This window comes from Apis florea, unplaced genomic scaffold (genome assembly GCF_048593485.1).
Source record: "Apis florea isolate Af1SG1 unplaced genomic scaffold, ASM4859348v1 contig_3081_pilon, whole genome shotgun sequence".
NCBI classification, from domain to species: domain Eukaryota; kingdom Metazoa; phylum Arthropoda; class Insecta; order Hymenoptera; family Apidae; genus Apis; species Apis florea.
This window is the reverse complement of record NW_028256703.1, coordinates 2,617,520-2,632,659: the sequence shown is the minus strand read 5'-3', so window position 1 is coordinate 2,632,659 and position 15,140 is coordinate 2,617,520. Positions and strand designations below refer to the sequence as shown.

General features: G+C 43.1%; 1 protein-coding gene across 2 annotated transcripts; it reads right to left on the bottom strand.

Annotated features, from left to right (window-relative positions):
- Positions 1–220: 220 nt before the first annotated feature.
- LOC105735683 (uncharacterized) lies at positions 221–14,351 on the bottom strand. 2 transcript variants are annotated; one of them, XM_086908579.1, is made up of 2 exons: positions 13,962–14,351; positions 221–2,521 (listed from the first exon to the last, which is right to left on the bottom strand). In XM_086908579.1, exon 2 carries the CDS (start codon positions 2,512–2,514, stop codon positions 1,504–1,506), a length of 1,011 nt encoding a protein of 336 aa, XP_086764705.1. In that variant the 5' UTR covers positions 2,515–2,521; positions 13,962–14,351; the 3' UTR covers positions 221–1,503. The 2 variants fall into 2 exon arrangements, with proteins under 2 accessions (XP_086764705.1, XP_086764706.1); XM_086908580.1 differs by having other exon boundaries at positions 13,973–14,350.
- Between the last annotated feature and the right edge of the window lie 789 nt (positions 14,352–15,140).

Here is a 15,140-nt window from a genome sequence, read left to right as displayed (position 1 = left end):
TCTCTTTGAAGCAAGTAGAAGCGCATAGATCGCGAGGTATTCCCGTAACCAGACAGGATATATAATCCCGAGCAGACTCGCGTCCCAAGTCAATATTTGTGTTACGTGAGAGGGGGAAACATATGGAACACGTTTTCTTGTGGACGCGATCGGGGAGCGACAAGGATGTCCCAGAAGAACGTGAAAATTCCGGTTTCTCGGAGGAAAAGACGGAGGAAAGTTATCGATTCGAGGTTTCGTATATTTTTCACGTATTTACAAAATTAAAAAATAAATCAATATATATATATATATATACGTAATAAAAAAAAAAAAAAAAAAAGAAAAAGTTCTCTCGATAAATACGAAATACTTTACAAATAAATATATGTCATTAAGTACACACGATGTGACAGACTAACCGTGGTATCAAGATAAATCGTGATATTTCGTTCGAATAAAAAAAAAAAAAAGACGAATGATCAATTAACGCAATACTTAAATAATTACGTTTGAGCAAATGATCGTCGTGATTTCTTTTGCACGATCAACCTGGCTATGTATATATATATATGCGCACTTTTTTAATTAATTGACGTATAAATAGAAACTATACAATTAAAAATAATAATTATAGATATATAATTTGTCTGTGTTCGAGATTACAAGTCTCCATCCAGTAATAATAATTAGTCGTTAGCGACATGTCTTAATTAATTGGCGAAGCCAGCTCGGCGAATTAATGCCAAGTAGAAATCAAAAATGTATTTCGAGCGTGCAGAAACGGAAACTCGTTATTTTCCGTTCCCATTCTTATCTCTGCCTTTTAACCATTCTTCTTCGATCATCCACATTCGACGTTTTCCCTATTCTTCACGGAATCTTCGAACTTCTTATTTCTAACTTCCGCTCGTGTATTTCCCCTCGCCGAGATATCGAGCTCGAGAAGGTATCGTATCAATTAAAAAAAAAAAGGAGAGAAACAAATGTCTGACAAAAGAGATGGTATCACTCGAGACGTCGATCATCGATGAAACTTTTCAACGATTCTCCGCCTCGCGGAGAACAGTTCCTTTATAATCATCCGAGTAATAACCCATACTTTTGGATGTAAATGCAAACGCGATACGAATCGCCGACGGGATTGATCGAGAAGCCGATTGTTTCGAAGCCCGCCTTGCACGGTTATGCAATTTCTAAGCAATCCGGGAGCTCGCGCACCGGTTATCCGCTCGTTCGCCTCGTACTATACGCAGCTACGATTCGAACGAGAATCGCGAATCGATCGGTTCCTCCCTCGTTTCACGTTTCTCGTGCATGCTGATCGACCCGTCTGCCCTCTCATCTCTTCTCCGCTCGCCGATGGATTCGAGGATTCCATCGTCGTCCCGCCTCAATCAACCCGCCGATTTTTCTTTCTTTCTTTCTTTCTTTCTTTCATTCATTCATTCCTTTTTTAACGATTCGAGGAAATGGCGGCCCGTCCCGTGGCGTATTCGAGGCAGGAACGAGATCCTCGCGTCTTCAATAGTAGGAATTATCCTGGTAATCGGAATAGCGGAAAGGGTGACGCGCCGCTGCGGTTCCATCCGGTTTCAGCAGAAAGAAACTGGTCGGCTTGCCGTTGAACTCGTACGGGCCTTTGTCCAGCTTGTGGACCGAATCGTGGTCGGGTTTGTTGGTCGGTTTCACGTTGGCCTGCCACTGATAAATAGCGGTCGGTTTCCCATTGGTCACGAAATCGGCGGAGAGGGTGTCCAGATTGGTGATCGGGGTGTCGGTCGGTTTCTTGTTCGTCTTCTTCTGCCAATGGTAGACCGAGGTCGGTTTTCCGTTGCTCACGAAATCGATGGGCAGTTTGATGAACGGGTGGTGGTGGTTAACAACGGATTGCTGGTACGCGGGTCTCGGTCTTCCGGGCCTCTTGTACGGCACGAGCGGTTGAAGGTTGGCCGTCGAATAGGTGGGCGGTTGCGAGATGTAACCCAACCCCGGTACGAACATGTACGGCGTGGGTGGTAGCCTGATGTAGAAGATGTTACTTTCCTGCAAATTATTCGAATCGGCCACCGTCCTATCCTCGGTGTCGAACTTGTTATTAGGATAATCGATGTCGTAAGGGACGATGTCGTTGGGGAATGGAAGCTGCGGTACGAGCGGGTAATCGAGGAAAATGGCTTTATGCCTCCGATTCTTCTTGCCCGTCTTGTCGTCTCTCGCTTCGTTGATGATGCGTTTGAACGAGCGGGTGCCGTCGGGCTTGCCCTCCGCTCGATTATTATCCTGAATCGAGGAAGAGGCTGCTGGTAACGAGGATTTCGAAGACTCTTTCGTTCCACCGTCGGTCTTCTCTGATTGCTTTTTTGTCGACCGATTCGTCGCGTCCTTGCCGGTGACAATCCCTGTTTCCGTGGAAACTGGAACCGCGTCCTTGTCCCGTGAAAACAATCGAACGTTCGGCGGGGTGTCTCGGAGAGGCAGCGCCGCGACGGATGCCACGAAGAGGACCAATAAAACCAGCGAGATCTTCTTCATGATGACACTGGAAAAATACGAAACAATCTCATTGTTTTCGTTCGCTTTACGGACGAAGACGAGAGAGTCGAGGAATCGAGACCGATCGAAAATATCGTTGATCAAAAAGAATTTTTGCATTTCTTTCTTCTTGCAAGCGAGATAAAAAACGAAAAATCGATTTATTTATTCGGACGAAGGTCGAATAATCAGCATCGTGCATTCAGGATGCGGCGCGCGTATAATCCGGCTTATAAACAACATCTACAAAGCGTTACCCCTTTCCCGTGCGGGGAATCAGATTAAGTTATTAGGAACTTGGAACGAGATGGTCTACGCGCGCGCGAAATATCACCCTGACCGATATATACCCCGACGCATTATCGTTACACCTCGAAAATTAACTCGGTCGACCGGTCTATTCGGTCGGCTAATGCGACAACCGAATGACATTAAGCACGCGAAACGAAAGAGGACGCGCGTACACCCTGGATGAGAGCGCGTCATCGGCCAACGAGCCGAGACAAATTCTCCATCTCGTGGCCTCGAGGACGGAGAATACGTTTTCTCGACCAACGTGTATTCCGCTGCTCCTCCTTTCGTCGCCTTTCGCCAATCTTCTTATTCTTCCCCGACATGGAATAAATCACGCGTGGTAGAAAACGTAAGAGAGAAAAAAAGCGAAAGGAAACAGGGGGACAAATTCCGCGCGGTATTTAGACGAGGAGCGTGCATTCCGCGCGTCAGCTTTCTTTTCTCTCGCGCGAGCGCTACCGCGCCGCGAATCGAAGGGAACAAGGAGAACAAGAACACCAGGAATGGTAATTGAAAGCGGGTTAGAAAATCGTCGAGTCACGCATTCCTGACCAAAGAGGAGAGGAGAGGAGAGGGAGAACTCCTCCTCGAAGACCTTGCAGAAGGTCGATCGGATCGACGGAGGGAAAAGGAGAGAGAGAGAGAGAGAGAGTGATCGTCGATCGAGAGTTGATTTTGCAAGTCGAGTGTTGCTCGTCGATCGATCAGTGGTGGTTTTGTTAATTGTTAATTGCCACGATTCGTCGCAAATCGGTGAACTCGTTGATTTTGGCACGCGATTCGATCCTCGAATCTTCTACTATTACAAGAAACGAACATTGGAGAGAGCTTCCTCTTCCATTTTCTCCTCCCGATGACTCGTTCGAAATTATCGTTCGGCCGGTTGTTTATTATTTTCGAGCGATGCTGAATACCCTGGCGAGTATTTTTAATTAAAGCGTATAGAACCTCTTCCATTCGAGACCGTGTAATCGAAGTGGTGGAGGGGTTGGTTAATGGTTTCGAATTAGCACGTTTTACATTCACGTTCTATCGTGTTTCCATCTTAAACGGGTGTCGAGCCCGATTGACGCTCCTCCATTCTTCGTTCCTCGAGATGGAAATTGAAGTCGAGGTAATTAAAGTCAAGCTCAAACACCTCGAGCAAGGTAAACTTTATAAAGGGGCGTATAGGCGTAATAGTCGAATGAGAGGGTGAGACTTCCTCGAGACGAGATTCAAACTGCAACGAGTGTAATTAAAGAGTTTGACTGATCGATTTAAAGGATAATGGCGGCCCGTCATCGTTTACGATTAAATACACGGTTGATCGTTACACGATACCTCGTTATTACCGGCGTCGGTTTCCTTTTGCTCCAGCTGACCGCTGTCAGTAAGGTAAATCGACTACCTTTCCCCTCGTGGATCGTGCAGTCTGCAGAGACCTGTGTTATCCGCGAGTGGTCTTGTTTCACCTGTCCTCCCTGCCTACCTGTTGACAACGAGCTCCATCTCTCCGCTTCCACGAAAAAGGGTTTTGCATAAAATCTTCAATTTGTCGTTCTTTCCTCCGGAGGAGCACATCTCCCTGTACGATACGATTTCTTTTATTTTTCCAATCAGAGACGGAAACCTTGTGCGACACAACAGTTTATAAAGTGTCAGGTGTACAGGACGTAAGAACAGTCCTCGAGTTCTCGCTTTCCGCTCTTCCTTTTGCGCCGTCCTTCCAATCGTGTCTTTCTACCCTTCAAAAAATATACACTCGAGACGCTGCTTCTCCAACATCCTTGATATTTCGAAAGGTGTCGAGGATTTTCGAGGATGAAGATTATATATAACGATACAGAGAAAGTCGAATTACGAGATCATCAAACCTGTCTCTCGCGTCGACGAGATTCTCTTTCGAAGATCTCGAGATCTCCGCTCCTCTTTGCTCCTTTTTCATCGCCGCCGCCATTTTCAACCGGCACACCGTTATTTTGCCGAAATGAACCGGCCGGTACGCGTACACGCGTATCTTTTTACGGGCATCTTTGTCAAGAACGGCACAATGTATCCGACTCGTGACAAGAAAGACGAGACGAGAATCCAAAGAGGCTTGGTACGGGAATATTCACGGGATAAAAGGTTCCTCGACGCGGATCGCACCTTCGTCACGTGTCATTAGAAAATTCTTCTCTTCTTCCGTTAGCTCCCGGTGTTGTTCGAATTCTTCTCGAATCCTTCGATCCTCGAAACGCCAAATTCACAGTTCCGACAAATATTATAAATTATATATAGAGCGGCATCGTGCCAATAAATCGTTCGATTTATTATGGGATTGATCGAAAAGATCAACACGCGTATAGAACGATTCTATTATCCTCCAATGATTAACGATGCTTCGTCTTTTCCTCGAAATTACATTAACGGTAGCAATCGAAAAGTGTGTGTGTTTTCTTTCGAATTCGATCAAATTTCTCGAAGTGTGTGCCCCTGATTTCGAAAAGTAACGGAATTAAACGAAAGGTAAAACGTCGCGCGTAAAATCATCGGGAGAAGAGGCGCGTTGTTATCAATCGAGATAGGCAAATGGATATAGATTGGATATATGAAAGAAACTAGGCTTTTATATAAATAAATATCGCGGATGATTAATTTATCATCGTGAATGATAATTTCGCATTTTATGTGTCTTTCTTTTTTTTCCACGGTTACTTTCTCGTCAACCCTCAATTCTCGAGGACGAAGAGAGAGCGATAGAGAGCGAAGGTAATGGCCACCGCATTGTCGATGGCCAAATAATGACATGTTAACTTATAATTACATTATAAGTTTTCGAAGCGGAAATTAGGCCATTTTTTCCACCGATTCCGACAAACGGATTCGAATACGTGTATACACGTATATACGGATAAAAAAGCTCGTGTTATTTTTAATTAAAAATTTTCTTCTTCCTTTGCATTAAACGAAAGGAATGATTTTGTGAGTTGAAAGTTTTTTTTTTTTCCTCCTTTTTTTAATCATCTCTAAAGAAGACGAAAATGGATCTTCTTTCGAAGCAAGGTCCTCAATTGAGAATTCCTTTCTACCAGGTACATCTGACGTAAGCTACGTGACTCAGGTTCTCATTAACTGAGGGAAATGGACGTGGAAAAGTGCCGCGTACGTTTCGTAGCTCGTTACGCGATCGGGCGCGACTCAAAAAGTCGCGATGCATCTCGGCTTTAACGGGTTTTCGAAGGACTCCATAATGTTGCATGACCTCGCTTCTCTCCATTTCTATCCTCGTGGGATACGATCCTCGCGATTACGCATCCCTTTTTCGCTTTTAGATCTTCATCCTTCATATGAATTTTTGCCCAATTTGCCAACTTGTTATCTACCTTTATCCATCCAATTTCGATGGATAAAGGTAGATAATTGCGGCAAATAATTTTTAATAAACAAGATTTCTCGTTTCTAGACGCAGGTAGTTCCTCCTTTTCTCTTTCAATCATAATTGAAGCCTCGTTTAGGATTACTTTTGGAACGATTTCATCATTTTTGCTGGTTATCTAATAGGAAATGGATACTTCGAAGAAAGTGATTCTTGGAACGTTAATCCATTGTATGTAATGTGTATCTAAATATAATACATATGTTATACAAATAGATGATTAGAATTAAAATGACATGATAAATTTGAAAAAAAAAAATACTTTTAACGAATAATTTTTAGTTATTTAAAAAAAAAAGAAACGGATAATAATTCGGATTACAAATTATTTGGAACGCTAGCACGAAAATTCACGTGAAAGAACGACCCGTATTTCGGTCCACGGTGCTCCTCTCTGTTCGTTCATGCGTTTCTAATGAGCCAATTTTACGCCACTGATTTCCAGTACGCTATATAGCTACATAGTAAATGTTCTAACTTCAACCAAATAGAATTTTCATACTCTGATTCATTCGATGCTCGAGTAAATGCGAGGAACACATGTTGCAAGGTCAAAGGCATCCATAGTCCTTTGTGACTAGTTGCAAACGATCCTGTTTGTCCGACAAAGTGTACTTCCGTTTCTTCTTCAGGCAGACTTTTGATGCAGCGGATACGATTGATCGTTCATTCGACTAGCGAGCTAAACGTCAAGTTTAACAAAAATAATACCTTGTTAAATATTACGATATCTTTGTTTATTCTTGATAATAGCTGCGTTTCACGAGATCCTGAAATTATTTATTAACGCGTGATACTACCTGCTGCGAGAGTTAATTCAAGGGTACGCGTTTAACTATATCCTGTATATCCTGTTGTAAAATCGTGAAAAAAATTTTATCGACCAATTTTTTCTTTTTTTTTCTCTCCTCTCTCGACGAGAAGCTGTTTTTAGCAAAGTCTCGAGGCAACGAAAGTTACGAGCTAGTCAAGAAATAGGAAGTAAGAAGAGGTATATATATATATATATATATATATATATAGTGTAGTTGGAAGTATCGCAGGAGAGACGATAATTTAACTATCGTCAATTTGAGCGTCATCGAAGGTCGCACGTGGCTCTTCTAACGAGCGAGTTTGCTAGACTTTCTCATAATTGCACCGGCAGTCACGAAGGCTGCAGGTGGTTCTCGCGAGATCCCAATCATGTGAGTCAAGGTATTCTGACTTTACACAATGATGCGTCCTCTTCTACACGCTACAACTCTGGATTCCGGATTTATGAGATTCAGTCTAATTTCCTAACTGTACACGATTGTTCTTTTCGGAATGCAATCGTTCACCATCTCGCTGGATCAACGTATCCGTTAGAACGATCGAATCAAATTCTTTTTAAACACGAAGACAATGATTTTCCTCGATAGAAAACGAGATGGAAGAATTCAACAATGAAACGTAAAAATTCTAGTAAATCCGATCGATTTCCAATATTTTGGTAAGAAATCTCTGAAGTAGAAGAATTCGTTACTTGTTATTTTGTGCAAAAGGTGTTTGTCGATATCATTCGAAATTGTTGGATAAAATCGTTTCGATAGACGAATCCTCCAATTGTTTTAAACAGGATAATTATTAAATAAACGCAAGTTATTGTCTTTTTGCCCCTTACAGGATAAGTACCGTAAGAGTATCCCTGTTTTAAAACTACCCTCTAACTATAACGAGATCGTCGAACATTTCGACGATGTAATGATACTCAAAACACAATGAAAGACCGATCACGCGTTACGAAAATCGAATTAACCTCTTTCGAGATCTTAGATTCCACGATCATTTGACGATCTTTTCCTGTTATTAGAACGCATTGTGTTTGTATCTTTCGAACGGATGGACATCTTTTACGGTGTGATAAAAAAAATCCACAGGAGTTTTATTTTGAACAACCGGAAAACATCGATCCGACGTGTCAATTATTTATCAGATTAATGCAGAGATATCGATCGTTTAATTTTCTCATTTTTCTGGAATAATTTAGAAATTATTCCATTTCCATTTAATTAATAGATGAAATCGTTGGAAAGTTAATTTGAGATATTAATAGCCTTGAAATTAAAATAATCTTAAAGAGTCGGAACAGGATTAACATATTTTTATTACGTATTCGTTTCAATTAGCTTTTATAGTGAAAGTAGTAATATCTTTCACGCGAAATTAGATAAAATTAACTTTGAGCGATGATGAACGACTGACGGATTATCCATCGTTGTAAATTTCTCTGGCAACAATTAAGAAATTTCGATCGTGTCTAAGCTAGATAAACGAAACGTATCTATAATTAATAACTTCACAAGATAACGAATGAAGAACCTGTTGATGAAATCGATTTCGACTCGAAACGAGTGGATCGAGTGGTTCGAAGATCGTTCGATCAAGGCTAAATTCGGAAAGGATTTTTATGCGAGTAACTATGCAAATTTATTACGATCGATTAAATCGTAGTTTGTGACGTAGCTCAGTGGATTGATCCTTTCGATCGTCAGACCACGTAAACGCGCGTACCGTTACAGTTGGCATAAAAATGGATGCGATTCTTTTAAAATGTTGCATCGCCACCAAGAAGGCAACGGTATATTCGCGAATTGTATCGCGCGAGGATCGATTAACCTGGATAAAGATGGGCGCATTTTTCGATTCCATCCTATTCTAAACGTCGAGCGTGTACGATCACGTCCAACACGAATTTTCCGCTCTTCTCTCATCCTCCATTAAAACGAACGCATCATTTTTATTCCGTTAAACTCCGTGCGTTTCATCATCGTGGACAGTAATACGTCTACACCTGTTTCTTTTCTCCTTTCTTTTTCTCTCTCTCTTTCCCTCCTCTCTTTCCTAACGATCTCGAGAATCGTTGGCTCGTTGATGTTCACTCGCGATTTCTTGCTTCCCTGTCCTTTTCCACAGGTTGGCCGAGATAACTACAAGAATCGTACGTGAAGCGTTTCCTCGCCGATCTCCTCTTTCCTTCCTTCCTTCCTGATGGAGAACTCGAACGGTTGGGTGTGTACCGGCATTTGTATTCGGAATCACTAGGAAGTGAAATTCTCGAAGCCGGTCGGATGCCGTTGTCAGGCAACGAAACGTGCGAAAATTGTCCGCCTATTGCAAATCGGCTCACGAACCATCCGCTCGCTATAAATCAGAGGGGAACGAGCGATCCCCTCTACCGCGGATATTTTGACAAATACACGGAAGCAGCTTTCGAATCGGTTTTCGGTGATTTTCGATCCATTGGCGAAAGCGGACCGATTTTTCGAACGGAATTGGGTTAATTCTCTTGTTCCGATTTATCCACTTTTTGTCATGCGTTCATGCGCGCGGACCATAACTCGTAGCGATAGCCTTTTTTGGGGGGAGGGGAAGGATGGATGTGAAACTGCAGTCGTCTCGTTGAATTTTTTGTCGAAGAACTGTTTGTTTCGAATACTTTTTCCTTTGCTATTCGAATGTAACGATATGATTTCTCGTTGCATGCCACGAATTTTTAATTGGCAATTAGGAAGGAGCTAAACGTTCGAGATCGTGGAACGATAGCACGATCTTTTCGAGCGTTTTTCGGAGATGGTCGTAACATGTAAACTGTTCCTAGGAAATTTTATCGTGCGCGTGAATTCGAGCTGTGAAATTCTTAATTAGCAATTAGAGAGGCGAGGAGCTAATGAAATGTTGTAAGAATGCTGATTTTTGCGCAAACACGAACACGTTTAAAACTTGCCTTACTTGCCACGCTAATTACGATTCTCCGATTATTCTCAACAATGTATAAAGATTGTTGAACAATTTTATAATTCGGTTATAACTTCTCTCTCTCTCTCTCTCTCTCTCCTTGTCCTTCCTCCCCCGGTTTCATAAAAGAAAAATAAGGTTTTGCCGGTCGTTCGTCAGAAATATGGTATGCTCTCGAGGTGTCGATGTTGCCTAGTGAACGAAATTCTTCGCGTTTTTCCCATGCCACACTCGATGCTCGAATAACGTTCACGGTGTCTGCCCGTATCGGAATACCAATTAGTAGCGGTGATAAAGATCGTGATCGTCACGCGGAATCTGTTGGACTCGATTAGAAAAAAACGTTACGTAATGGTTACATAGATATTTCTTCCCTCGATTCTTACCGCTTCTTTACCGTTCCACCGATCGAGTAGATCTTTCCTAACGATCACATCTCGTCGAGTGTTACTTTCCGGTCGCGACGCGGACGAGATTGAGACATTGCATTGGCAAGGGAACGGTTCTCGACTCGAGTTTCGTCCTTTCGTCGGGAAGAAAAAAAGAAGAAGAAAAAGACTCGTGAATGAATCGGCGGTTTGCTGAATCGGATATTACGATCGAACAGATTGCACGCGCTTCTATCGAATAAAATATATTATCGCTCGAGGAGACGGTTTAACGTCCAGTTAAGTCACAACCAGAGTTTAAAATCGATCGTCCCTTAACGATTCCTCGATAGAGGATTTCGTTGAATTTCTAGACGATTTCTCGAAGATTCGTCGGAGAAATAGCGAAGGAAGTGCCAAAAATCGGGAACATTTCCTTTTAACGCGAGCAACGAGACCTATGTCCTGCGCCTCGCTACACGGATTTTCAATTAGTCATTAATCGTTGCGCGGTTGAATGTAAATAGGACCGTTATACCGTCCTTTACAGTGTAATAGCGATTTAAAGCTAATAGAATGAGCCAGACGATAAAATGTACACGTGTGCGACGAGGGTGCCTCGTATACTTGTTATATCTTTTACTTTCTCTTTTATCTTTCTTTCTTTCTTTCCTCCTTTCTTTTCGAGAACGAGACGCAAAGAGTGCCGCGTAAATTTTACACCCGCGAATTTTCGCGAACTCGATGGGACGAGAAGAGATTTGGCGTTTGGCCAAGAAAGCGGTAACCGAGGCGGTCGCCTCGTACATTTGAATCAGCCGTCAGCCTGATTTCATAAGCGTCATAGGTGTACGAGATAAGTCATCAGACACGTTTCGATGAACACAGGCTACCGCGTTACGTGCGCACGGCTGTATTAAATCGACGTGTATAGCGTGTATTTCTTGTATCGAGACTTGTATCGGGACAAAACGATAATTTATTAACCGTTACGATTTATTTATTCGTTTAATAATTAGGTGTTCAATATGTTATAGCGTGCGGTATCTGTATGCGCGTCTCGATCGATGTACTCCTCGCGCGAATAAGGATTCAACATTATCTTACCCGCTTATCCGTGTCCTGTCGAAGAATAATGCACCTCGATACGAGTTATCTCGGAGTAGTTACTTACTCGTAACTAGGTGGTATTTTAGATTAAGTGTCGATTTTCGAGAATAGATCGGACATAATTCTCGAGCTTTTTGATTTTTCTATAAATACTGTTCGTATCTTTCGTAGAAGAGAAGATATCTATGAAGGATATTTCACGAGTATTTGGAATAACGAGTTTGAATATAATTGAAGTTATACGTGGTATCGGTATATCGAGTTTACGAGGATTGTTGCCTCGATCTTTCAAGAAAATATCGAACAGTTACTTAAGAATTCTCGCGTTAACTTCTTCTCGCACGATTGAAGGGAGAAAGTGACTCGTATAAAATCCCATAACGATCGACATTTCGATGGAGAGATACTCGTAATAATTTGCACGCTGTACTTTGAAGAAGTTGCTCCAAAGAGATTTTAACGCTCCAAGTGTTACGCATTTGCATACATAGTGTACCAGGTTCGGCAGTTACTTCATTAGATTCACGAAAATTACAGTTTTAAATTCCGTCTCTAAATTCGCCCCGATAATCTCGGTGGAGATAACGCGCATTGAACGATGAATCTTTTTCTTTTTTTTTTTTTTTAAGATTCCATCGTAATTTGACTGGCATTCATGCGAAGCGTATGCTACTTATTTCGCGATATTAGTAGTATTAAGATCTTAATTAAGGAAAAAATTAAGGACGATTCCCGTGGCTCGTAATACCAGCCCATTATCGTTCTGTAAGAGCATTTGTCGGTCGAGCACGTTTCGAGATACCTACACGGTTGTGAACTGGTTTTGCTAAACTCCCGTGGATAACTTTAGACCGCGACGTCATTAATGTTAGAGTGGAAAGCACTTTCCGTGACGCGCAAGTAGCGCAAAACGAAAAAGAGAGTCGCCTTGCCGAGCGAACGAACGTCCTTGCCAGCCAACTCCACTCCACGTGAACGTAAATCATCTTTGAACGCGCGTCGATCGCGTCGTTGTACAAATAACTCCTCGTCCTCCAGTGACACGATATATCCGAATAATAATTTCGCAATTTTCCACGAACGGCGCGGGGAACGTTAGTTTCACGATTAATGGCTCGCATTACCGGATCACAAAACTGTTATGTACCGGCTTTACCGACCAAATTCCACGTTTTAAAACCAGTATGCGATATTATCCAAGGGTGAAGAGATCACTGGGTTTCGAGGTTCAAAGAAAAAAAACGTTATCCGGAAATCGTAGGAAACGAGCCCTTAAACCCTTATAAACCCGCCATCTTGTCGTGAACGAAGCGATTAGCAGCGTTAGATTTACTCGAAATTAAACATTTACGATGTGTATCGTGTACCACGTTTCGATCGAATAAATCGTTCTTTGTGTTTCCCATGCGATCATAAACGGTACGACATCCGATTATCGAAGTCCGATTATGGTAATCGTGCGCTCGATGCTTAACACGACCGCTTCGTAGACCAGCTCGAGTAGAAAATAAACAGAGAAGAGAGCGTTTCCCGAAGATGGAGGAGGCTCTCGAGGCTGGCTATCTTACTCGAAATGCTTCACCCTCCCCGTTTCATCCTCCTCCTCCTCCTCCTCTCTCTCTCTCTCTCTCTCCTTTTTTCGTTCTCGCGAGATGGCCGCGAGATCATTGTGGCAACGAGGAAGCGAATCAGGTTGGTGGAGCGTGTGGGAATTACCGTTTCGCGATAACGTCCTGGAACGTGTGCGGAGGAAAACACGAAAAGCGAGGTGTGCGAACGCGGCATTAACTTTTCCGCGATTATCGCGGAAATTTGAACGGATAAGGATCGTGGTAAAAAAGCGAGCCGATTCAACGAATTCGACGAGATCCCCGCCTCGGATTAAACGGCGCGGAAAGATCCTCTTCGTTCTCTTTTCATTGTTTACGATCCGAAATTACAACGTAAGTTTCGTATCGCGGTCGAATGTTTTAATAAATTGAAATTGAAGATCGGATGGGGATTCAACTACGGATCGGCCGAGAATCGATCGGATGGAAACGATCCTATGGGATCGTTATAGGGCTGTTGTTATCTGGCTACGTCCGCGATACCATTCTCGAAATCGTTCCCTTGAATCACGAGATCTTGTCTGAGATCGAGGTAAAGAGATAGATAAGACGGTACTTCCGCTTCCATCGATCGAGATCTTGGATTTTTAATAATCCTTTCGGTAATTAAATTGGACCGGATTTTACAGAGAAAGCTGGATCACGAGCGTTCCGCGAAAAACGCGATCGATTCGTACACCGATTTCGATAAATTATTATTATTATTATTATTATTATTATTATTATTATTATTCTACTATGCCTGTTCTCTCGAGAAGAACGAGCTCTTCTCCATCTCGGAATCATCCACGACCTTCGACTTACGTAAACGAACGCTCTTGGCCCAACCACGAGTCCTTCCACGTATTCGCGCCGTGTATCGCGTTGAGCAATTACAGTCGTGTAAAGTTTGTTCACACTACCCACCTCGTTCGCACCTTTGGTAGAGCAGCAGGACCAACACTTGGGACCTGGCGTTCGTATCTCTCGAGATCTCTCTTAGAGGAACCGTTGTTGTTGGAAACTGCACTCTCTGCACCCTTCGACGACAATCACCAACAACCGCGTTCGTCGGATTCCCTTCGTCTCGAGCATCGAGCGAATTTTATCCCGATCGAAAGCGGCGCCTCCCGATCCGTTTTTATTCGATTTTTTCTTCTTCTCTTCTCTTCTCTTTTCTCTCTCTCTCTCTCTCTTTTCTTCCCTGGCTCTTCTCCCCCTTATCCGTTTGACACTCGCCGGTCGTTTTTGGTCACCCGGCCACGAGTTTTACGAGTTCACCGACTCCGTGAATCGCGATCTGCTATCAGAATGAAGGCTTTTCTTAAGGCCGTCTCGTACTTATGTCGCTGCCCCCACTATGGGGCAACGTGCCGCGAGCACTCCTCAAGCTCTTCGGCTTGTCGGGGCCCGAACAACGATGCCCCCCTCTGAACATAGAAAAGGAAATACGTGCCAGAACGGACGACACACTTTCGTTCCTTCTTTCGTCGTCCGCTCTTTCGACTCTGGTTCACTCTTCCCTCTGTCTCTCGCCTTCGTTTTTCCACGATAACCGCCGATACTTTTCCTCCGGATCCTTTATTTTCTCTAGCAGTTGCGAATATCTCTCGAATACGAATCGGTGCGGTCGTTAAAGCGTGTTAAATTGCGACGATTCTCCTCGTCGCAAAATTCGATAGTTTTTTCTCTCGACGAACGAAAGATCGCCCATCCATGCTTTTTTTTTTTTTTTTTGGCAGACGCGTGCCACGACACGAAAAACGCAAGAGAGACATACGTTTTCGTGAACAAGGATCGTCGATTTGTTCGGTTCGATCGTATCCCTGATAAACGGGATGAAACGAACAGACAGACGTTTCTTCATCTTCTTCGTCTAAGTGACTCGTTACCTTGTTGGCGGCCGATCGGCTCGTTTTCGTTTTCAACGTGTACACGCTCGTCACACGCCGATTTTTCATCGATCAATCACGCGATCAATCCATCTATCGATCTATTCGCCTGGCTCGCGATACTTTCTCCGCAGATCTGTTGATAATCTGGCACAGTTACGCGCGATCCTCGGCCTCGGCTCGCAACCAAACATGTGTGTCATGTCGGATTGGA